Genomic DNA, 26,226 nt, shown 5'->3' on the forward strand with positions numbered 1-26,226 from the left:
TATCCTTAATGAACATCAATGCAAAAATCCTCAATAAAATATTGGCAAACCGAATCCAGTAGCACATCAAAAAGCTTATCCACCACTATCGAGCTGGCTTCATCCCTGGGATGCAAGGTTGGTTCAAATATGCAAATCAATAAATGTGATTCATCACATAAACACAACTGAAGACAAAACTCACATGATTATCTCAATAGATGTAGAAAAAGCCTTTGATAAAATTCAATATCCCTTCATGTTAAGAACTCTCACCCTTCATGTTAAAAACTGTCAATAAACTAGGTAATGAAGGAACATACCTCAAATTAGTAACAGCCATCTATGACAAACCCACAGCCAATATTATACTGAATGGGCAATGGCTGGAAGCATTCCCCTGGAAAACCAGCACAAGACAAGGATGCCCTCCCTCTCTCACCATTCCTATTCAACATAGTATGGGAAGTTCTGGCCAGGGCAATCAGGTAAGAGAAAGAAATAAAGCATATTCAAATAAGAAGACAAGAGGTTAAATTATCTTTGTTTGCAGATGACATGATCCTATATCTAGAAAACCCCAACATCTCAGCCCAAAAGCTTCTTGCGCTGATAAGCAACTTCAGCAAAGTCTCATGATACAAAATCAATGTGCAAAAATCACTAGCATTCCTATACATGAGCAATAGGCAAGCAGAGAGCCAAATCACGAAGGAACTGCCATTCAAAACTGCTAAAAAAAATAAAATAAAATAAAATACCTAGGAATACAGCTAAGAAGAGAGGCGAAGGACCTCTTCAGAAAGAGCTACAAACCACTCCTCAAAGAAATCACAGAGGACATAAACAAATGGAAAAACATTTCATGCTCATGCACAGGAAGACTCAAAACTCATGAAAATGGCCATGCTGCCCAAAGTAATTTATAGATTCAATGTTATTTCTATCAAACTGCCACTGACATTCTTCACAGAATTAGGAAAAACTATTTTAAAATTCATATGGAACCAAAGAAAGAGCCCGAAGAGCCCAAATAGCCAAGACTATCCTAAAAAAAAGCAAAGCTGAAGGTATCATGCTACCCAACTTCAAATATACTATAAGGCTACAGTAACAAAAACAGCATGGTACTGGTATAAAAACGGACACATAGACCAATGGAACAAAATACAAAACTCATAAATAAGCCTGCACATCAACAACCATCTGATCTTCGACAAATCTGACAAAAACAAGCAATGAGGAAAGGACTCCCTATTAAATAAATGGTGTTGGGAGAACTGGCTAGCCATATGCAGAAAATTAAAACTGGACCCCTTCCTTACAACATATACAAAAATCATCTCAACATGGATTCAAGACTTAAATGTAAAACACAAAACTATATTTGCCAGGCGCAGTGGCTCACGCCTGTAATTCCAGCACTTTGGGAGGCAAAATGAGTGGATCACCTGAAGCACGGAGTTCAAGGCCAGCCTGGCCAACATGGTGAAACCCCATCTCTACTAAAAATACAAAAATTAGCTGGGTGTGGGTGGTGCACACCTGTAACCCTAGCTACTTGGGAGGCTGAGGCAGGAGAATTGCTTGAACCCAGGAGACAGAGGTTGCAGCAAGCTGAGATCACACCACTGCACTCTAGCCTGGGTGACAGAGCAAGACTCTCTCTCTGGAAAAAAAAGAAAAAAAAAATCCAAAACTATAAAAACCCTAGAAGAAAATCTGAGCAATACTATGATTCAATATATAGGTATCGGCAGATTTTATGACAAAAACACCAAAAGCAATTGCAAGTTTAATTAATTAGCTAAGTAATTAAACTAAAAAGCTTCTGCATAGCAGAAGAAACTATCATCAGAGTGAACAGAAAACCTACAGAATGGAAGAAAATTTTTGCAATCATCCACCTGACAAAGTTTCCAGAGTCTACAAGGAACTTAAAAGAAAAAAACAACAGCATTTTAAAAAGTGGCAAAGGACATGAACAGGCACTTCTGAAAGGAAGACAGATATGAGGCCAACAAACATATGAAAAAAAAGCTGAACATCACTGATCATTAGAGACATGAAAATCATAACCACAATGAGATACCATCTCACACCAGTCAGAATAGCTATTATTAAAAAAGCAAAAAACAACAGAGAAAACGGAACACTTTTACATTGTTGGTGGAGTGTAAATTAGTTCAACCATTGTGGAAGACAGTGTGGCAATTCCTCAAAGGCCTAGAGGTAGAAGTACCATTTGACTCAGCAATCTCATTACTGGGTATATACCCAAAGGAATATAAATCATTCTATTATAAAGATACATACATGCATATGTTCACTGCAGCACTACTCACAATAGCAAAGACAAGGAATCAACCTATATGCCCATCAATGATAGACTGGATAAAGAAAATGTGGTACATGTACACCATGGAATACTATGCAGCCAGAAAAAGGAACAAAATCATGTCCTTTGCAGGACACAGATGGAGTTGGAAACCATTATCCTCAACAAACTAACACAGGGACAGAAAACCAAATACTGAATGTCTTACTTGTAAGTGGAAGCTGAACTATGAGAATACATGGACATATCGTAGGGAACAACACACACTGGGGCCTGTCAAGGTTGGGGGAGAGCATCAGGAAGAAAAGCTAATGAATGCTGGGCTTAATCACCTAGGCTTAATACATAGGTGATGGGGTGATCTGTGCAGCAAACCACCATGGCACATGTATACCTATGTAACAAACCTGCACATCCTGCATATGTACCCCTGAACTTAAAAGTTGAAGGAAGAAAAAAAAAGTTCTCTTTTGAATATTTTAACCTGGATTTTTTTTTTTCGAGACAATCTTGCTCTGTTGCTCAGGTTGGAGTACACTGGTGCAGCCATAGTTCACTGTAAACTCAAAAATTCCTGGATCATGCGATCCTCTCGCCTCAGCCTTCCAAAGCGCTTGGATTACAGAAGCATGAGCCACCACACCCGGTCTGGACATTTTTTCTTTAATACTCGTGCTGTAAGTAGTGCTTATTAACCAGCCCATGCTTTGAATTTTAAAGCACAGTCCGGAAGTTATTGGCTCTTGCTTTATACCAATAGGAGTCATGCCCAAATACAAAATGTAAACAGCCAATGATAAAGTTAATGTGTCACAGTGATAGCTTCAGCTACCTCACTATTTAGTTCTAACCCACTGCATCCTTGGTTAAAATTTTAGGAGCTGAAATGTAAGGGGTATATTGACTTTTTCTAATCTAAAAAGCAGCATTTCCTTTATAAAGTAAAAACTCATTCCTTAGGGCCAGGCTCAATGGCTCACACCAGCAATAATACCAGCACTTGGGAGGCTGAGACAGAAGAATCACTTGAGCCCAGGAATTTGAGGCTCCATAAGCTATGATGGCACCACTGCACTCCAGCCTGGGGAATATAAGACGACCCTGTCTCTAAATTTTAAAAAGTTTAATTTAAAACTTCATTCCCCATTAAAAAGGAGATTTCTAAAAACATTTTCATAAAAAGAATTCCTAAGTAAAACTAGTTGAGAAAGTGTTGGTGTTTCCAAATTTTGTAAAAATAAAAATATACATATATCTATACAGACATATATATTTCTTATATGTATATATGTGTATATGGATATTAGAAATCTAAAATGAAAGATGTCAAAATATTAACAGAATTGCTATAACAATATATTTTATTATTTATATTTATATTGTCCCATTATAAAGGGCAAATATTGCTTTTATTTTTTTAAATATTACTTTAAAATCATACTGTTAGGCAGTCTTTGTACAAAATACAAGATTAAGATTTAAGATAGCATATATTCAAGCTTAAGAAAATGACATTTGACTTTTACTAAGGACATTGATTTACTAATAAAAATTTAAGGGTAAAATAACTGGCTATTTCACATTTTTATATCTCCATGTATTCTTCTACTCTTATAGGTCATAAATTTCTAATAGGAATCAACTGCTTTATTTATTTGACATATCCATTAGTGTAGCATTAGAGCATAATGTCTTTAATAGTAATGAGAATAATTAAAACACAACAATTATACTCTTTCTGATATATTAGTAAAAGTTACAATGATTAGCAGTACGAATCTCTCTGATAAAACCCAACTCTACTGGGAAAAAGAACAATTTGGCAAGTTAGCTAAATCAATTAATCATTTCCATCTGCTGCAAACCATGCACACTAAAATATTCTTCCAGCTTTACTTTAATGGAGAAAATGGAACTTTCATTTGGTGTTCATATCATATCAAGAAAGAACATGCTGAATAAGGCCTTCTGAATAGAGTACTTTTGAGAGCCAACAAAAGGCCGGAAGCTGGAGAATTAAGAAGAGAAAACCTTACACGGAGTGTTCATTCTTGGCAGCTACTGGTGATCTGATCAGGCTCAGGACAGAACATTCTTGTTTTACTTCTCTATATTTTCATAAAAATGATTTTTCCATTCCAACACTTACATGTGACTGTGCACAGCAGTGAGAATAGCATTCACTGACTCTCAATACATATGGTACACATTCAATGACATCACTTACCACTACATTTGCCAAGCTGAACCTCGCCTATAGACCACCAAAACACTGTTTCACAGTCTCTGTGGGGCTAAGAGAGTAGTTCCAAAGTAATAGGTCAGTCTTGCAGAATAGAGAGGTTATTAATGTTTCATCCCATAATACCATGCCCTCCCTATCCCCTAATAAATAAAAATCTTTGTAATCCTGTAATGTTTTCAGCTTTTATTAACTCTTTCACTGTTGTTTTGAATAGTGAATTGAATACACACTCGATGGCTCTTATTGCTACAGTACTCTGGCAGGTGCTGTTTACTTCTTTTTATAGAAGACATTACAGACTGAATTTTTATTATGAAGATGTATGAAAATTACTATGCAAGTTGTAAATAATTCATGTAACTAATATTTTAAATTAATGATTATGAAATTAAAAAGCAATTTTTCTCTTAAAGAAAAGCTTTCAATCATGTTCTGTTTTTTCTAATTTAAGGTTAAACATTCAATTTAAAATATTTGAAGATTACTATATAGTGGATTCTATGATCTTTCCAAATAGATAAAAACCTTCATAATTATTTTCAAAGAGGTTTAAAAGCTCTCCTTAGTTATTTTTTAAACCAGTGAAAAATCGGAGGAAAAAGCAACATTACTCACATCAAATTATTTTTTTTCCATTGGTCTATAATATAAAACCACATGTGGGCATATAGGAAAACCAAAATTAAAAGACATTGCAGAACAAGCTCTGGTGGGGTCTTGCTTCACAGCATGCTGTTTACTAAAGTAGTTTAGCAAATAGCAGAGCTCTCGAGCACAAACTGTTCAGAGTTTTAAGGTAAATGTCAAGAAATCTAATCTTTGGGCAATGCAACAGAGTAGAGCAGTCACTTTGAAGAGCCTCAGCATCTCTTCATTTAGCCCTTCTTGCATGACGGTGTGATATCAGCTAGCCACTATACATGGTATATGCAGTGGGGTCTGAAATTTTATAAATTACAAAATAAGTCAAGTATCACATAACAAACAACGCATCTTTTTATAAAAATGGATAGTAACAATTGCCATTTACAAAACATTATGTTAAGTACCATAAATATATAAAATTTTCAAAAAATTTCAGTGAATTCGGCCAGGCGTGGTAGCTCACGCCTGTAATACCAGTACTTTGGGAGGCTGAGGTGGGCAGATCATCTGAGGTCAGGAGTTTGAGACCAGACTGGGCAACATGGTGAAACCCTGTCTTACTAAAAAATACAAAAATTAGCCAGGTGTGGTGGTGTGTGCCTGTAATACCAACTACTCAGGAGGCTGAGGCAGGAGAATCACTCAAACCCAGGAAGTGGAGGTTGCAGTGAACCGAGATCATACCATTGCACTCCAGCCTGGGTGACAAGAGTAAAACTCGTCACAAAAAAAAAAAAAATTCAGTGAATTCATGTGATTTGGAAAAGGAATGATTTTGTTATCCATGTTTTAACATAAATAGTAAAATAATATGATAATGCCATGAATTTTCTGAAGCATGAGATTATCTACAGATATTATGATGCTTCTTAAGAATAATTTAAGTATTTCAAAAACAAAATCTATCTAAAAATGTAAAATACAAGAATAATTCTGAAAAATCAATTCAATTGTAAAATAGGTGTCATGCTCCAGGATAATATAATGGTTTTTAGGTGTTATTAAGAATACTCATCACCTCAAAAAATAAGCAGCATATGAAGTAACAGATAGGTTAATCAGGTTGATTTAGCTACTTCACAGTGTATTAATATACATATGTCACAACACTATGTTGTATACCATAAATACATAACATTTTCATTTGCCAGTTAAAAGTAAGTAATAAATAAATAAATGATACTACAACTTACTACTCTGCAGTGAGTAAATAATACTTACTATAACTCCTGTTATACTAGAGGAACTTAGACTCAGAGTCAATAATCTATTACCCACGGGATTGCACAGTTAGTAAATCGCAGAGCTAGGTTTTCAAACCAAGTGTTTCTGACTTTAAAACCCCACCAGCTTTCCTCTATATCAAACTGATCAAATTGAAAAAGACTTACAATAAAGGTATAAAGCTCAAGTTAGAGCTAGAGATAAAACTGTCTTTTCAAAGGTAAAAATTAACAAAATTTAATTTTTAGCGAATTAAAAATTTTATCCTAAATACTAAAATAATCAAGTTACTGAAGAGTATCTTCCAATCAGCTTTTGCCCAACTATAGGCTACACAGAGCATCATTAAAGACTTGGCATACCCAGCTTAATTAGGAATCTAAAGAGAAAAAGAAAAATCTTTGCAAAAGATAATCAAGTACTCCCCTTCGCCCCCCCAAAAAATGGAATGCAGACAGAAAACTCTAGGTGGATTCTAGGAAGACATAATTATGGCCAATCAACTTTTGATTAGTTCAGTACACAAGCCAATGGCAAGCCTATTTTCATGGTAAGAAAACTTTTAAGCTACAGAATGTCTCAGCCATCAGACTTCAAGAATTTCTGTTCCCAATAGAGTTCTATAATTCGGCCGGACACAGTGGCTCGTGTCTGTAATCCCAGCACTTTGGGAGGCCAAGGTGGGTGGATCACGAGGTCAAGAGATTGAGACCATCCTGGCCAACATGGTGAAACCCTGTCTCTACTAAAAATACAAAATTTAGCCAGGCGTGGTGGCACACGCCTGCAGTCCCAGCTACTTGGGAGGCTGAGGTGGAAGAACTGTTTAACCCACGAGGCGGAGGTTGCAGTGAGCTGAGATTGTGCCACTGTACTAGAGTGAGACTCCGTTTCAAAAAAAAAAAAAGGTCCTACGATTCATCCCATCTGAAAAAACTTTATAAAGTCATTTAATTTCTTCAATATATTTACTAAATACTTATTAAGGCAACATTCTGACTATTCTAATTAGGGCTGTAGGGTGAAAATACTTTCAACTCTTTCCTTCAGTGCTTCATAATATATTAAATGCAAATGTATTCAAAGTGATTTTTAAGTGATTATTAAGCAATTTTTCTCTTTTCTGAAGTCTTCATTTTTTAAACATTTAAATTTTTTTTATTTTACTTATTGTATTTTTTTTTTAAGATTCAAGGTCCCACTATTTGCCCAAGCTAGACTCAAACGATTCTCCTACCTTAACCCAAGCAGCTAGGATTACAGGTATGCATCTTTTTTCTGCAGTTTTTAGAGAGGGTTTTTCAAATGTTTACTAAGCACATATTCTACTATAAATACTCAATATGTTATGCTTAGCAATTCTTAGCAGAAATCTTAAAATGTTCCTATCATTGGCTTTCTCTGCATGGAAATTTCAGATTCATGAAAACTGCTTTAGTGTTTAGCTGCATGGGGTTTGGTGAACTGTGATGTTATCTGGTTTGTTTATATTAACAAATACCCATTTTCAAATCACAGATGATGGACTTAAATTTTTGAAAATGAGTATACAAAGGCCGGGCATGGTGGCTCACATCTGTAATCCCAGAGTTCTGGGAGGCCCAGACACAAGGACTGCTCGAGGGCAAAAGTTCAAGACCAGCCTGGGCGACATGGCAGGGCCCCATTTCTATAAAAAACAGAAAAATTAGCCAGGCATGATGTCATGCACCTGTAGTCCCAGGTACTGAGGAAGCTGAGGCAGGAGAATCACTCAGAGGTTACAATGAACTATGATTCACCACTACACTATAACCTATGTGACAGATTAAGATCCTGTCTCTATTTTTTTTAAAAAGAATTTGTATATAAGGCTAAATAAGTATAAACACATACAAAAAAAATAGTATATAAGATTAAATAAGTGTAAACACACAAACAAGCTTATGTGGAAGTAACGTTTGGCAGAATTCATCTGTCAATTAGGAAGGTAGTAAAAAGATGATAGAATTCATCTATCAATTAGGAAGATAGTAAAAAGGTCTTCATGACTAACATGCTTTATTCATTAGAGTCTCCTAGGCTGTGATTCAGGGACTAACAATTTTAAATGATGAAAAAAATTAAAGACTACAGTACAGAAGAAAAGATTCTGTTTTTCTTGTCATCTGCGTTGACAGGCTATGTATGTGCACTGGGCAAGTCACTTAATTTCTCTAGACCTCAATTTCTAGCCACTTTCTAAAATCCTAAGATGGTATCCTTATTTTTAAGACAATTTTGACAACCTTAGTTATCTAGTTTTCTAAGCAATAGCAGATCAGAAATAGTCAATGATAGAGAGCAGAGAGAAGTGCAGCAGGAAGCAAGTGATTGATAATGGACTAAGTGGAAGGTAACAAAGATGACTGAAAATCTTTAACAATCAGATCCAGGAACCCTCACAGTAACCTGGGTCCATTAGGAATAGAAGAACATACCTATTTTATCTATGGATAATTCAAAGGTCTTATTTCTCTTCTGGCATTTCAATTTTGCTCTGGTCGTTTTGCTGAACTAGAGGATGAAGAAAAACAAAGAAGACATGAAACTATGCTCCCAAAGAGTTAAGGACACAAATGACTAACAAACTCTTAGGTTTGTAGGATGGCAGATAAAAAAAGAAACAACTTGCTGAAATGTTGAAACTCTTTCTACTTATAAGATAAAACTGGCTGATATCAGTTGAAACCAATATAGCCAACTGGAGTTTGCACAGAAAGAGCCTGGTGACATCACAGCATTCATTTCTACCAGATGTTTCATACTAACTCTCCCCCAATTTGCACACGGGACCTATGAGGAGGCATGAGGAGATAACTATGCATGCCTGAGGACTTTACCAGACTTCTCCTTTCCTTTCACCAATAACCTGCTAATCTCAGCATCTACCTCTCAACCCTTTCTTATAAAAAGTCAGCATAAGGAAACACATTTGAGCTGGACTCCTATCTCCTTGTTAGTCAACTTGCAATATAAAGCTTTTCTTTTCTCAAATATTGTTGTCATAGCATTGGTTTCTAGTGCATCGGGCAGCAAGCCCTCTTCTCTTTTGCTGAATAATAGAAGTAAAATTTAACATATTCAAGTGTTGACAGTTAAAGCAAAACACAAAATAATTTGTGAGCTTTACATTCTACCTAGAACAAAGACAGAAAGAGACTCCTCTGAGTATATCTGTAAATAATATACTATTTTACAGTTCTAATACTTCATAGTGCCCTGTTATGCAGTAAAACAAATTGACTTATACAAGAACTAGTTTCTGTAGTCCCAAGTGGATGCAGATGGGAAAAAATACTAGATTTGGTCTCATACATTCTAGGTTTGAGTCCTGACTTTACCCAAAAGCAGCAAATAAAAGACAGAAGGCAATAGTCTTTCCAAACTCAACTCTTAATTGAAGATAATAATGCTTATCCTTACAAAATTGAAAGGACCAAATGAATTAACATCTGTGAACGTGTTTTGTAATTCTATAAAAGCCTTTAATAAGCTAGTATCTCATATACATGTCTTATGAATCTCCAGAACTGTCATCTTTTACTGTGAATAACTGGAGATCAACTGCACATTTATGAATAAGCTATAAAATCTAGTGAGTTCCTCTGACCAACACTCAACTCGCTCAAAGGCAAAAGCAGCAAGATCATCAGTTAGGTCAAACTACTGATTTCAGGTAGAAAAGAATCATTTGTGGCAGACCAACTCTCCTATCAAAACTGTCCTCCACAACCTGGGTACCATTGTGAGACCTTGTCTCTACAAAAAATCAATGAGCAAATAAAGAAATAAATCAGCCGGGCGTGGTGACATGTGCCTGTGGTCCCTGCTACTCAGGAGGCTAAAGTGAGAGGACTGCTTAAGCTCAGGAGTTCAAGGTTGAAGTGAGATATGATTGCGCCACTGCACTCCAGCGTGGGCAATATAACAAGACCACATCTGAAAAACAAAACAGGGCTTGGCGTGGTAGCACACACTTGTAATCCCAGTACTTTGGGAGGTCAAGGCAGCAAATCACTTGAGGAGGGGAGCTCGAGACCACCCTGGCCAACATGGTAAAACCCCAACTCTACTAAAAACAAAAATTAGCCAGGTGTGGTGGCACATGCCTGTAGTCCCAGCTACTTGGGAGGCTGGGGCAGGAAAATCACATAGACCTGGGAGGTGGAGGTTGCAGTGAGCCGAGACATGCCACTACACTCCATCCTGGGTGACACAGCAGGACCCTATCTCAAACAAAACAAATTCCTCCAAAAATCCATATAATATAAATTTTAAAACTCTGTTGAAGGCCAGGGGCAGTGGCTCATGCCTATATTCCAGGGATTTGGGGGGCCGAGGTGAGAGGATGCTTTGAGGCCAGGAGTTCAGGACCAACCTGCACAACATAGCAATATCCTATCTCTATCAAAAATATATAAGTATTTTTTTAATTAGCTGGACATTGTAGTGTGCACCTGTAGTCCCAGCTACTAGAAGACTAGAGCGAGAGAATCACTTAAGCCCAGGAGTTTGTGGTTATGGTGAGCTGTGACCAAGCCTCTGCACTTCAGTCTGGGTGACAGAGGGAGACCCTATCTCTCACATGGAAAAAGAAAAAAAAGCCTATCTATGTAAAGGTGTTAGAGTGCTAATTAAGCAGCTGGATTAGCAAAGCCAAGATTCCAGAGAGGAGAAAACAAAAGAGCTGGGCAGATATTCTCCTGCCCCTCTTTCTCTTGGGGAATTGCTAATTCTGGGAAAAGGTCAAGAGGCTGAGAATCCATCTAGGCTTTCCATCAGTCATAAGATTGCTTCTGGAAAACATAAAACAAGCAGAGCTTTAGTTGTCTCTTGGGGATATTAAGACAAAATCAGAAACTTGAGGGGCCAAGATCTCAGAGAAGAGAGAGAGGTAAAGAACAAAGCCTAACACGTAGCCAGGTTTTCCCTCAAGATATCCACCAAATTGTGCAGGATACGAGGCTGAGCAGGAAATCTTTGAAAAGCAATACATTTTCAGCAGTCTCAGAATGCTGAAGAGATGGAAAATGGAATTCAGAACCCATTAGGGCTAGAGCCCTGGTGAACACCCAGAACTCGCTGTCAAAAGCTCCACAAGCTAGCCCTTAGCTCAATGCTCTGATTGGATTAAAGTGATCCACCCAAGACTGCCTAGTAGAAGGAAACAGTGGACTTCTCTAGAAGATAACATTATCTGTAGACTCCAGAGCTTTTATACACAATGTCTATCTTTCTGTAAGATATGCCAAGAAAGGGAATAATATGATAGACAACTATGAGAAAAAACAAACAAACAAGAGAATCACAGGTAACTAAGAAAGCAGAGTTAGTAAACAAGAATTTTTATAGTACCATGATTAATATATTTAAGAAAACTGAGAAACAGAAAATATTGAAAGACTGAAAATTGCAGTAGATGATTAAAATATATTAAAACATAATTTTAAATAATAGAACTGAAAAACAACTACTGAAATTTGAACTCAAAAGACGGGTTTAATAACAGATTACTGATGAACTAGAAAACAGGTCAATGGAAAATAATGAACTAAAGCACAGTAAGAATAAAATACTAAAAAAGGTATGAAGTACTAATACACACTACCATATGGATGAACCTGGGGAAAAAAAAAAAAAGTAGGTATCTTCCTTTTATCTAAGTAAAAGAAACCAGTCACAAAAGCCCAGCTATTGTATGATTACATTTACATGAAATGTCCAGAATAGGCAAATCCATAGAGACCAAGAGGAGGTTAGTAGTTGTTACAGGCTGGAGGGTAAAGTCGGGAGAGAGGGACAATGGAGAGTGATCACTAATGGGTATAGGGTTTCTTTTTGGAATAACAGTGTTCTAGAATTAGTGGTGATACATGCAAAACTCCATGAATACATTTTTAAAAATCACTGAAGTATATACTTTCTAAGGGTAGGCTTTATGGTATATGAATTATATCTCAACAAAGTTCTTATTGAACAAAAAGTAAAATGAAACCCAACATGTGACTTATAAGAGATATACTTTAAATATATAGACACAGAGAGATCAAAAGTGAAAAAACAGCAAAAGATGTAATATGTAAACACAAACCAAAAGAAAGCTGGCATAGCTACATCAGTATTAAACTTTGACAAAAGCAGCATTACTAGACAGACATTTCATAGAGCAATAATTTAATAGAAATAATTAAAAATAGTAATAAGAATAATAGTCACAGTGATAATAGTAATTATTTCAGAATAATTCTAAAAGTTAACCCAGCAAAAGGATATCACAATTCTAAATCTGTATATATCCATATGATAAATTAAGTCATTAAGCAAATATACATTTCCTTCCACATCTTACTGCAGGCATTCTCCCCCACCTTCTTAAATGTTGGCCTTGGCCATGTTAGTTGATTTGGCCAATAAATTGTCAGTGAGCATGACATGATCAAAGGCCTTACATGTGTTTGCACAGTTTGAATTGAATCTTGTACTCATTCATACACCATAAGAAGAGAATGTCCCTGATAGTCTAGTCCCGTTAGCAGGTGCTGCGAAACAAAGAAACATGAATCAGAACTAAACTGTACCTGCCACCTGAAGAAGTCCTCAGTCAACCCCAGACCCAAAAGTATTTAAAAAAAAAATGCTTATTTGTAGTATATGCCACAGAGATTTCTTTTGTTATACAGCAAAAGCTGGTTAATACAAACCATTAACATAACATCAAAATATATAATGCAAAGACTGATAAAACTAAAAGGGGAAAACAGACAAATCCACAATTATTTGGGAAATGTATATACATCTTTTAATGACTGATAGAACAAGCAGACAGAAAATGTGTAACAAAGGAACTGAACATCCAGGTAGGCTTGCAACAAATCAGTATTGTATCTCCTTAGTTGATAAAGTCTTAATAATTTGAACAGAAAAGATTTTAGCAGAAAATTGTTTGTCATGTTCTAACAACAAGGCTAAAAATGAAATTCAAGTCCTATACTATGTAGTTGACTCTTAACTTGAAGTTCAGCTTTAGGAAATGTGCCCTTTGATGCCTCCTTTTCACAGGTTTGGAATGCACCTGGTACTATACTGAGGGAAATTTTGATTATCATCCCATTTCTCTGCTTCCCTTCCCAAGTATACTTCTCTAAAAATGCTACCTCCTCAACTTGATTAGCCCCTCTTCCTCAAGTCCCCTCCCACTTCACTCTTCCATTCATGTGAATATGATGTCTGGCAGCACCATTCCACTGAAACCACTTACCAAAGCCAACAATACCTCCATACTGCCAAATACAATGGCCACTTCTCTGAAATCATTTTACTCAACCAATCACTTGCCTTTGACACAGATGACTGTCACCCTTTATTGAAACAGTCTTCTCTCTTAGCTTACATGATACTACACTCATCTGGTTTTACTCCTATTGTACTGGCAACTCCTTCTTAGTCTCCTCTGCTGGCTCTTCTGTTCAGGTTTCTAAATACTGCAGTTCCATAGGGTTCAGTACCAGACTCTATTCTCTTGCTTAAACTATACATGATTAATAGTGATATCATCCTATTCCATGGCTTTAAATATCACTTAAATGCCGATAATTCCTAATGTTTATCTTCAGCCCTGACTTCTCTGAGCTCTAGATTTAAATATCCAACTGCCTACTTGATATTTCTCCTTGCGTCTATTAGAGTTATCTCAAACTGAACATATCCTAGGTACAACTCTTGATTTCATCCATCTCATTCTTTAGTCTGCTCCTCTTTCAACAGTTACTAAAAACAGAAAACTTGAGGTCATCAATTTTGCCCCTTTTTTTTTCCCTTACACCACTTTTCATTATTAATTCCTGTCAATGCTCTCTCCAAAATTTATATCCTATACCTCTGCCTCTTTCTATCTTCACTGCTACTACCAAAGTCCAAGGTACTACCACACTTCACTTGGACACTAGAGTAGCCCATATCTATATACCCCATTTCCACTTCTGGTCCCCTGCAATGTGTTCTCTCAGCTTCCAGAGTTGCCTTTTAAAAATGCAAATAAGATCATGGCACTCCCCTAATTAAACCCAACAAATGGCTTCCTACTGCTCTTAAAGGCTCTACATGGTCTGCCCCCGACTACCTGTTCAATCTCATCTCCTACCACCCTGCCCCTCAAGCACCATACTGCAACCTGGACCTCCCTGTCAGTACAGAGAACACAGAACTTCTCTTAACTCAAAGCATTTGTGCTTCAGGGCTCCAGCAAAGCTAGATGCTTCTTAGCTTCCAGATCTCATCTTGAAAGTCATCTCCATAGCAATGTCTTCCCTGACCACCCTATCTAAATTAGGATGTTTCTTGCCAGTCACTGTGGCTCACACCTATAATCCTAGCACTTTGGGAGGTCAAGATGGGAGAATCACTTGAGGCCAGGTGTTCTAGACTACCCTGGTCAACATAGCAAGATTCCCATCTCTATTTTTAAACAAGAAAATAAATAAATTATGGCCATTCTAAAAGCTGGTAGCATTCCCCTTGAAAACATGCACAAGACAAAGATGTTTTATCTCACCACTCCTGTTCTACATAATGTTGGAAGTCCTGGCCACAGCAATTGGGCAAGAGAAAGAAATACAGAGCATTCAAATATGAAGAGAGAAATGAAACTACCCCTGTTTGCTGGCGACATGATTCTATATCAAGAAAACCCCACAGTCTCAGCCCAAAGCTCCTTCAGCTGATAAACAACTTCAGTAAAGTATCAGCGTACAAAATCAATGTACAAAAATCACTAGCATCCCTATAAGCCAAAAACAGTCAAGCCAAGAGCCAAATCAGGAAGGCAATCCCATTTACAACCACCACAAAAAAAATAAAATTCCTAGGAATACGGCTAACCAAGAGGGTAAAAGATCTCTACAATGAGGATTACAAAATACTGCTCAAAGAAATCAAAGATGACACAAACAAATGGAAAAGCAATCCATGCTCATGGATAGGAAGAATCAATAGTGTTCAAATGGCCATTCTGCCCAAAGCAATTTACAGATTCAATGCTATTCCTACCAAACTACCAATGACACTCTTCACAGAACTAGAAAAAGCTATTTTTAAAATTCATAAGGAACCAAAAAAAAGCCCAAATAGCCAAGCCAATCCTAAGCAAAAACAACAAAGCTGGAGGTATCACATTACCTGACTTCAAATTAAATTACAAGGCTGTAGTAACCAAAACAGCACAGTCCTATCATAAATACAGACACACAGATCAATAGAGCAGAATGGCGAACCCAGAAATAAAGCCACATACCTACAGCCAACTGATCTTTGACAAAGTTGACAAAATCATACATTAAAGAAAGGACAACTGAACTGGAAGTTAAGACTGCTACCTAGCCATTTTGGGCTCCACCTGCCTCTGTGTCAACAAGCTAAGAAGAGAGTTAACAGTGTTGTGTGGAATGACTGACCTAGGCTATCAAGGTAAAATCAGACTACTACTTCACAATGGAGGTAAGGAAGAGTACATCTGTGACACAGGGGATCCCTTAGGGCATCTTTTACTATTACTGAACCTTGTAATTAAGGTCAACTTGGAAACTACAACAACCCAATTTAGGCATAACTACAAACAGCTCAGACCCCTCAGGACTAAAGTTTTGAGTTACTCCACTACTAAAAGCCAGGACCAGCTGAGAGGCTTGCTGAAGGTAAAGGGAATATAGAATGGATAGAAGAAGGTAATTATCAATAGTAGCTATGACCATATGACCAGTTACTGAACCAAGCACTATAATTATCATGAGCATTTCCTCCTTGTTTTGTTAAAAATGTGTTTGTGCATATATACACACCTGTATTAAGCAAATAACTGTTTTATTTCCTTTCTTATTCCTTTATCATGTAACATAAGATTTACTGACTTTATATTCGCATTTAAGGGTTGTTAGTTTTATGTAATAGTATTTAAGATTAGTGTCTATTCAGTTGTACAAAAGATAGTTGTATTATGTTAGGCAGAATCATCACCTTGTTATTGTCTTTATTTGGAGATGAAGTATGATGTAAGGAGATGTGTAAAGGTGCCAAGTTGACAAGGGGTGGGCTTGTTATAATTAATATTAGTTGTCAATTTGACTGGACTGAGTGATGCCTAGATGACTGGTAAAGTATTATTTCTCGGTGTGTCTGTGAGGGTGTTATCAGGGGAAATGGACATTTAAGTCAGTGGACTGGGAGAGAAAGACCCACCCTCAGTGTGGATGGGTACAATCAGCTCAGCATAGCTAAAACAAAGCCAAGAGAAGATGACACTGACACACATTCACACTCCTTTCTCTCTCTCTCTCCCTTTCTTCCTCTCTTCCTCTCTCTCTCTCTTCCTCTCTCTCTCTCTCTCTCTCTCTCTCTCTCTCTCTCTCTGTCTCTTCCTATCCTGGACGCTTGCTTCCTCTCCTCCTGCCCTTGGACCTCAGACTCTAGGTTCTTCGGCTTTTGAACTCTGAGACCTGCATCAGCACCCCCCTGGGGGCTTCGTGGGCCTCTGGCCTCAGACTGACAGCTGCACTGCGGGCTTTCCTGGTTTTGAGACTTTGGGACCTGGACCGAGCCATGCTACCAGCTTCTCTCTTTCCCCTGTTTGCAGATGGCCTATCATGGACTTCACTTTGTAATCATATGAGGCCATTCTCCTTAATAAACTTCCTTTTATATATAAATATAACCTATTTGTTCCATCCCTGTAGAGGGCGCTAACTAATACAACACTCTATTCAATAAACGGTGCTGGGAAAACTGGATTGCCATATGCAGAAGAATGAAACTGGAACCCTGTCGCTCGCCACATACAACAATTAACTCAAAATGGATTAAAGATTTAAATCCATTTTAAAGACATAAACTAAAAATACTAGAAGAAAACCTAGGAAAAAATGTCCTGGACTTTGGCTTAGGCAAAGATTTATGACTAAGACCTCAAAAGCAAATGCAACAAAAACAAAAATAGATAAACAGGACTAAAACTGAAAAGCTTCTGCACAGCATAAGAAGTAACAGAGTGAATAGATAATCTGCAGAATAAGAGAAAATATTTGCAAACTATGGATCTGACAAGGAACTAATACCCAGAATCTACAAGGAACTCAAATAATGCAGCCAGGCACGGTGGTTCATGCATGTAATCCCAGCACTTTGGGAGGCCGAGGCAGGCAAATCACCTGAGGTCAGGAGTTCAAGACCACCCTGACCAACAAGGTGAAACCCCATCTCTACTAAAAATACAAAAGTAGCCAGACGTGGTGGTCCATGCCTGTAATCCCAGCAACTTGGGAGGCTGAGGCAGAAGAATCGCTTGAACCCAGGAGGCAGAAGTTCCAATAAGCCGAGATCACGCCATTGCACTCCAGCCTGGGTAATGAGAGCAAAACTCCATCTCAAAAAAAGAAAAGAAAAGAAAAAAAGAAACTCAAATAACTCAAAGGCAACAAAAACAACCCCATTAAAAAGCAGGCAAAGGACATAAACAGTTTTCAAAAGAAGACATACCAATGGCCAATAAGCATGTGAAAATATGCTCACAACTCACTAATCATCACTAATTATCAGAACTACAATAAGATACCATCTTACACCAGTCAGAATGGCAATTACAAAGTCAAAAAATAAGTTGCCAAGGATTCAGAGAAAAAAAAAAAAGGCTTATATATTACTGGTGGAATGTAAATTAGTACAACCTCTATGGAAAACGATTTGGATATCTCTCAGAGACCTAAACTACCATTTGATGCAGTAATGCAACTACTGGGTATATACCCAAAGGAAAAGAAATCATTATATCAAAAAGATACCCACACTCTATGTTTATCACAGCCTAATTTCTAACAGCAAAGATATCCATCAACAGATGAATGGATTAAAAATGTGGTATGCCATGGAATACTACTCATCCATAAAAAATAAAAAAAATCATGTCTTTTGCAGTAACATGGATGGAATGGGAAGTCATTATCTCAAGTGAAAAAACTTGGAAACAAAGTCAAATACTGCACGTTTTCACTTATAAATGGAAGCTAAATAATGTGGACACATGGACACAGAGTGTGGACTAATAAACACTGGCAACTTGGAAAGGTGGGAGGTTGGGGGAGATGACAGATAAGAAATTACTTAATAGGTACGAAATATATTATTCAGGTGATAGCTACACTAAAAGCCCAGACTTCAACAATATACAATATATTCATGTTCTAAAACTGCACTCGTACCCATTAAATTTATACAAATAAAAAGAAACCCTCTACCTGCCTAAATCAGCTGCCACCATCACAGTGGTAGGGCTGGACTAAGATCTCCAATACTCACTCTGGGCAGTAATGGGGATCCACCATTGAGGCACTTAACCAGGCAGTGCTCTAGTCTGCTGTCTCAGGCTTTCAAAGGGATGTCAAGGTGTTGGGGACAGGTCCTAACGTGTGTAATAGATTATATTGTTTACTGAGAATAATAGCAAGGAAGACTGAGCTGGCTCCCAAGCCGAAAACTGCTCAGGACATTCGAAAATAGTAAACAATGTATGCATATCATACACTAGTTAAATCAGTTCTTTAAAAACGGGGTATGTGACCCTACCCTCATTGCTCCTTCGTGAAGAATGCTTTCTAGTTTGTCTTTAATCAGTAGTGAATAAGCACCAGCTGCCTGCCTAGTTCATCTTTGCGCCATGAGAAAACACAGAACACCTGCTTGTTATTATTATTATTGTTCAGAGACAATAAATACGTGGGTCAGAGTCTGCTCAAGGCTCTCAGTTCGGAATGCTGTTAGCTCCTGATCCCACTTTGCACTCTACCTTTGTGTTTTTTCTTAATTCCTTCAACACCACCGGGTTGGGGTCTCCACGACCAAGCTGGTCTCGGCATCAAGAGAGGTGGCAATGAGGAAAAATGAGTATCTGGGAGCCTTCCATGTGCTTGATCCTTTATATATATTGTCTCAACAAGCCTCAAAATAGCCCAATGAGACATCTGCATCATCATTTCAATTTTATAAACAAGGACGCAGACTCTCAGAAAGATTTATTTTTTCACGTATACACAGTTAGCAAAGAACATAGAAGAGCCAGACTCCAGAATCCAAATTGCTTAAAATCTTTAAAAGTCAGGTCCTAAAGAAATCCAATAGAAAATGGGTATATTTTAATGTTAAAATAATAATAGCAGTGGCAATAATACTTTTTATAAAATGCTTAATAAATGCCAGGCACAGTACTAAGGGTTTCACATTACTAATCTCTTATTTTTTCTTCCTTTTACTCCTTTCCATCCTTTTTCCTTTCTCCCTCTTTTCTTCTGCCCCTTTAAAACTTACACGAAGGCAAAGTAGTACTTAGTAGGAAAATCTGGAGAAGGAAGAGTGTGAAAAGGCAAATTCTGAGCAATTCATGATTTTATCAAAATTTTCTCCTATTAAATACTATTTTTAATAGTCTGAAGTTTTTAAGTCATTTTTTGAAGGGTGATGAATAAACGTAAGTAGGTAATTATGCTCAAAAAATCAACCGTCAGTGCCCAAGCATAATGGCTCATGCCTGTAATCCCAGCACTTTGGGAGGCTGAGGCAGGAGAATCACTTGAGTTCAGGAGTTCAAGACAAGCCTGGGCAAAATGGTGAAACCCTGTCTCTACCGAAAAACACAAAAAAATTATTTTAAAAATTAATAGTACCAAACAAATATATGCAAAATGTCATAAGTACCAAACAAATATATGCAACAAATCAAAGAAATACAAATTGAAAAAGAAACCATTCTTTACTTCATAAAATATGAAGTTTTAAAAATTATAAATTCCTTGCTTGTAGTCATTATTGGAGATAGTAAAAAAAAGAAAAAAAAATTATAAATTCCAGCATTGTCAAATGCACAGTAAAACAGGCACTCTCATATGTTGATAATGAAAATATAAATTCATGTATAAACTTTTGGAGAACAATTTGGAATTACGTATCATTGACCACAAAAATCATACTATTCTTTAACCATGTAATTCTAATTCTAGGTAAGAAATAATCGCAGGCAAAGATTCATGCAATAATGAATTATTACAAATCATATTTTGTTAATTTCAGTAACCATAAAAAGTGTTCAAGACATATTATTCATAGAAAAAAGGTTCATTGGGCTTGTTGCTGGGGTTATGTGAATTGTGATTTTTCTTCATGCTTAGAATATCTTTAAAATGATCTATAACTAAAATGTGGTATGAAAAATTTCTTTTAATCCACAGTTTTGGTTTTTTGTGTGCATTTTTTTTTCTTTTTTTGAGCTAGGGTCTCATTCTGTCACCGAGGCTGGAGTGCAGTGGTGCAATCATGGCTTGCTGTATATATCTCAACCTCCAAGGCTCAACTGATCCTCCCATCTCAGCCTCTGGAATAGCTGGGACCATAAGTGCACATTACCACATCTGGCTAACTTTTGTATTTTTTGTAGAGGTGGGTTTTCACCATGCTGCCCAGGCTAGTTTCAAACACCTAAGCTGAAATGGATCTGTCTGCCTCTGCTTCTCAAAATACTGGGATTACAGGTGTGAGCCACAACACCCAGTTTCCAAAGTTTTGTTTTCATTAGTTATTCCCTACCATCTCAGCCTCCCAAATTGCTGAAATTACAGGTATTAACCACTGTGCCTGGCCTATAGGTATATATTTATATGCATAGACTATCTGTGGTACTATAAATAAGAAACTGGTAATGAATATTGCCTTTGAGAAGAAATTCTGGAGAAAAACTAGATAATGTTGGGGTGGTGATAAGAGGATGAATGTATTTCACTGAACTCCCTTTAGTATATTTCTTTCTTTCTTTCTTTTGAGACTGACTCTCCCTCTGTCGCCCAGGCTGAAGTACAGTGGCACAATCTCAGCTTACCGCAACCTCTGCCTCCTGGGTTCAAAAGATTCTCCTGCCTCAGCCTCTTGAGTAGCTGAGATTACAGGCGTGTGCCACCATGTCCAGCTAATTTTTTTGTGTTTTTAGTAAAGACAGGGTTTCACCATGTTGGTCAGGCTGGTCTCGAACTCCTTACCTCAAATGATCCACCTGCCTCAGCCTCCCAAAGTGCTGGGATTACACTGTGCCCAGCCATGTACTTTTCCTATTTTGAACTATATGCACGTTTTATATAATCAAAAAGTGAGCATCTTAAAGAACTCGCACGAATTTTTTTTGACTACCTGCCTGTCTGCTCAGTAGGTACAAATAATGGATGAAGAGTCACCCCCAATACATTATGGATTGTCTACTGTGAGACTGTGAAAGGAAGGTCAACTTGTCAGATAGACTGCCTGTTGACAAGCCCAGGCTTCAGTCCTGCCTGAGGTCAAGTTCTGCAGAAGGTGGTAAATTCGATTGTGAACATATTAAATTTGATGCAACATCAGATTATCCTAGTGGAAATAAATGTCTGGCAGGCAGTTAGGAATTGAGGAGTGGAGTTTAGCAAGAAGAGGAAGGTGGGGGCAGACATGCTGGGAGTAGATTTGAACTGGATGAGTTTATAGGTGCTGAAGTGTAGAGGTTGTTAGGAGATAAAATATCAGGAATAGATTCTTGGGGAACACCTACATTTAGAAACCGGTGGAGAGGCCAGGAGCAGTGGCTCAAACTTGTAATCCCAATACTTCGGAAGGCTAAGGTGGGAGGATCACTGGAGCCCAGGGGTTCCAGAGCAACCTGAGTAACATGATGAAACCCCATCTCTACAAAAAATACAAAAATTAGCCAGGTGTTGTGGCATGCACCTGTAACCCCAGCTATCTGGGAGGCTGAGACATGAGGATTGCTTGAGCCTGGGAGGATGAGGCTGCAGTGAACCATGACTGAGCCACTGCATACCAGCCTGGGCAACAGAGTGAGACCCTGTCTCAAAAAAACAAAAAAGGAAAGAAAGAAATGGAGAGAGAAAGAGGAGATGGAAAGGGCAGTCAAATGGGGAAAAGAATCAGAAAACAAGAAGTAAAGAAAATAGGCCCAGGGGAAGAGTATCAAGAAGAAGGTGGTCGACAATGTCAGATCCTGCATCAGGCAAGACGACTGTGTGAGACCGTTCTTGTGTTGCTATAAAGAAGCACCCGATACTGGGTAATTTATAACAAAAGAGGTGTGATTGGCTCACGGTCTGCAGGCTGTAGAGGAAGCATGACACCAGCATCTGCTTCTGGGGAGGCCTTAGGAAGCTTTACAATTGTGGTAGAAGGCAAAAGGGGAACAGGCACATTACATGGTGAAAGCAGGAGCCAGAGAGAGTTGGGTCTGGAGGCGGGTGTCACATATTTTTAAATGACCAGATCTCACGAGAACTCCTTGGGTGAGAATTTTTGACGGGGATTAAGAATTTAATATCTATATATTCAGTGTGCTTCTCCCTGCAGGAAGTTGTTTCTAAATGAGTTCCTATGCAAACTCACAGCATTTTGCCATCTATTTGCATAAAACAGAGTGTATAATATTTATGAATAAATGCCCTTTGTATTATAAAATTTAATACTGTTTTTTATCCTTGATTTATTATTTAAGCAGATCAAATTAGGAGCAAATTTTACCAGAGCCAGGACCCATGTTTTCCATTTTAAACAATGCTTAACTAGCTTCAGAGCTTAGCATTCAACCTTTATTATCATTTATAGATATAATACAGAATCACAGTATTTTCACCTGAGTAAGACTTCATAGCTTAGGTCAGTCTAATATGCTTCCTTCATTTTACAGAGGAAAAAATATCTGAATAATTTGAATATGTCTAAAACCACATATAAGTCAACGGACAGGTGAAATTGAATCTTTCCAGGTCCAGTCTTCACTCTATATACCATATGGAATCATCCCACTCCTGGTTCCATTACCATTAAACAAGGGAGACTAGTTAAAAGGCAACAAGAAAACATCAAGCTATCTTACAGACTTTTACTCAAAACAAATCTGTATTAAAAATTATACTTGATATACTTGTTATTTACCACACCCTCAAACTACATGAAAACCAGTGGTAGCTTCCACTTTTGGCCATGATGGAGCAACAGATACCACATTTATGCTCTGCCACAACAAGTAGAATAATGAATAAAATATATAAAACAACTGTTTTTAGAAACTGAAAAATAGGCAGCACAGAAGTGTGATGCCTGAAAGAAGGGATACAAATTAATTTAGCCCCATAATTGCCCTGGCCTCTGCCTTTTAGAACCTACTGCCGTCTAGAAATATTCTGGGCAATAATGCACAAAGGGAAATCCAAAACAAAGCACAGAGGTCTTGCTGGGTTGGAGGGTCAGAGGTGAGAGTTAGGAAGACTAAAGTAGTTCACGATATCAGGGCAGAACCCCCAAAAGAGGAGCTCCACAAGTATGCAAATAATTGGCTGCCAGAACAAAGCCAAACACTTTCTAAATGAAAAGAATATAAAACAAATGCACAACAGGAAAACATCAACGATGTCCATAATTTTTTATTCCTGAAATGTGAAAAAGTAGAAGAATGTAAAACATAACCAGAAGAAAAATGAATAAAGATTGTTAAAATGACTGAGATGATAAATTAGCAGACAAGAAAATTAAAAGTTATTGTAAGTACGTTCCAGTGTTTTTAAATATATATATTTAAAATATATTTCTTCTATATATATGTAGAAGAAAGAAGACATAAGAAAGAGTCAAAAGGAACTTCTAAAGATGAAAATTACAATATCTGAAATATGAAATTTACTAGATAGGCCAGGCACATTGGCTCACACCTATAATCCAAACACTTTCGGACATCAAGGCAAGATGATCGCTTCAGTTTGAGACTAGCCTGGGCAATATAGTAAGACCCTCATCTCTTAAAAAAAAAAAAAAGGTATTTCAAAAATTAGCTGGGCACAGTGGTGCACACCTGTGGTCCTAACTACTTGAGAGTCTAAAGCAAGAAGATCACTTGAGCCCAAGAGTTACAGGATGCAGTGAGCTATGATCATGCCACTGCACTCCAGCCTGGGTAACAGAACAAGATCCAATCTCTAAAAAATAAAAATCCCAAAGTATTGGGATTACAGGCATAAACCACTATACCCAGCCATAAAAATATTTTTAAAAATAAAAATAAAATTCACTAAATGAATTAACCACAGAATAGATATGCAGAAGATCACCAGATCTGAAGATACAGCAGTACAATCTATAGAAACTGAAGCACAAAAACCGAATAAAAACAAACAGAGCATCATTGGCTGATGGGACAATATCAAGCAGTCTACATACATATAATCAGAGCCACAGAAGGTAAGGAAGGAGGGAGGAACAAAAAAAAAAAATCTGAGTAAGTAATGGCAGAAAATTTCTAAATTTGATACACCTGTGAGTCCATATATCCAAAAAGCTCTATGAATCTAAACCAGAGGATAATCACGAAAAAACTTAAAAAATGGAATGTCATAATCAAATTACTTCAAACCAGCAAAAACAGAAAACAAAAAATCTTAAAAGTAGCCGAAAGGAAAAAAAATAAATTTTATGGAGAAAAAGAGATAAGAAGGTCAGTAAACTCCTCCTCAGCAACTCTGCAAGCCAGAAAACAATAGAATAAAATCTTTAACCTACTTATGCCTAGCATTCCATTGTTGGAACACTAAGCATGTGGGAGTTATTTATATCCAACCGCTCAAGGTCATTACCAAGGTCTGATTTTTCACTCATGAAAAATTCGAAAAATTACAACCTCAGCATAAATGGGTTGAAGTGCTGGGGGAAAAAATTTCTCAATCTAGTACTTTAAATCCAGCAAAAAGATAAAGGTATTATTAGACAAACAATATCTGAGATAATTTATCACCAGTAAATCTGTACTATACAATAAATTTTAAAGAAAAAAGTTCTTTAGGCATAGGGATAATGTCAACCATATAAAAACTTGGATATACAAAAAAAAAATGAATAGTGCTAAATATGTGAAACCAATAAATATAAGACATTTTTCTTATTTTTAAATTTCTTTATAGATGATTTGTCTAAATAAAAATAACAATGTAGTTTAGAGTTTACAATACATGTAGATGTAAACTTAGTGACAACAGAATCAAATTTGGGAGCTGGAACAAAAGAATTAAACTGGGAAATATGCAGTTGTAAAGTTACAATATACATGAGCTGGAATTTCTGAAATAACCTAAAAGGTAAACTGTAAACCCTAAAGCAAACCCTAAAAACAATAAAGCAAAGAACTATAGTTAATTAGCCAACAGTAGAGATATAAAGAAATCATTAAAAACTCTCAATTCAAAAGAAGAAGAAAAAAAACAGAATGGAACAAATAGAAATAAACATCAAGGTGATAGATTAAAACCAACTATACTGAAATTTACGTTAAATGAGAATAGTCTAATGTTCCACACAATAAAACAGCAGAGATAATCAGACTAAAGAAAAAAGCAACTAGTAACTATATGCTATCTATAAGTCCACCTTAAACATGGCACACAAAACAAAGTTGAAACAAAAAAAATAAAAAAATAAAAAATAAAAATGACACAGATAAGTTAGAAGTAAAAAGTTTTTTAAAAAAAAGTGTGTCATACAATAGCTAATAACAAATCTGGAGACAGTACATTAATATATTAATTAGATTATTAAAAGTAAAAATTATCAGCTGGGCGCGGTGGCTCAAGCCTGTAATCCCAGCACTTTGGGAGGCCGAGGCGGGTGGATCACGAGGTCAAGAGATCGAGACCATCCTGGTCAACATGGTGAAACCCCTTCTCTACTAAAA

The 26,226-nt window shown here is 37.0% G+C and overlaps 1 protein-coding gene across 3 annotated transcripts in view; it reads right to left on the minus strand.

Moving 5' to 3' along the window:
• Nucleotides 1-26,226, minus strand: part of LOC108290011 (tetratricopeptide repeat protein 28-like) — a 358,528-nt gene that overhangs the window by 200,680 nt on the left and 131,622 nt on the right. Inside the window, exon 3 of one of the 3 annotated variants that reach the window (XM_037731780.1) lies at nucleotides 8,891-8,966. The exons of the other annotated variants lie outside the window; for them this stretch is intronic. Coding sequence (XP_037587708.1) covers nucleotides 8,891-8,966 — 76 coding nt within the window. The remainder of the gene's footprint in view (nucleotides 1-8,890; nucleotides 8,967-26,226) is intronic. 3 annotated transcript variants of the gene reach the window in all.

The sequence above is a fragment of the Cebus imitator genome, unplaced genomic scaffold (genome assembly GCF_001604975.1).
Source record: "Cebus imitator isolate Cc_AM_T3 unplaced genomic scaffold, Cebus_imitator-1.0 Scaffold419, whole genome shotgun sequence".
NCBI classification, from domain to species: domain Eukaryota; kingdom Metazoa; phylum Chordata; class Mammalia; order Primates; family Cebidae; genus Cebus; species Cebus imitator.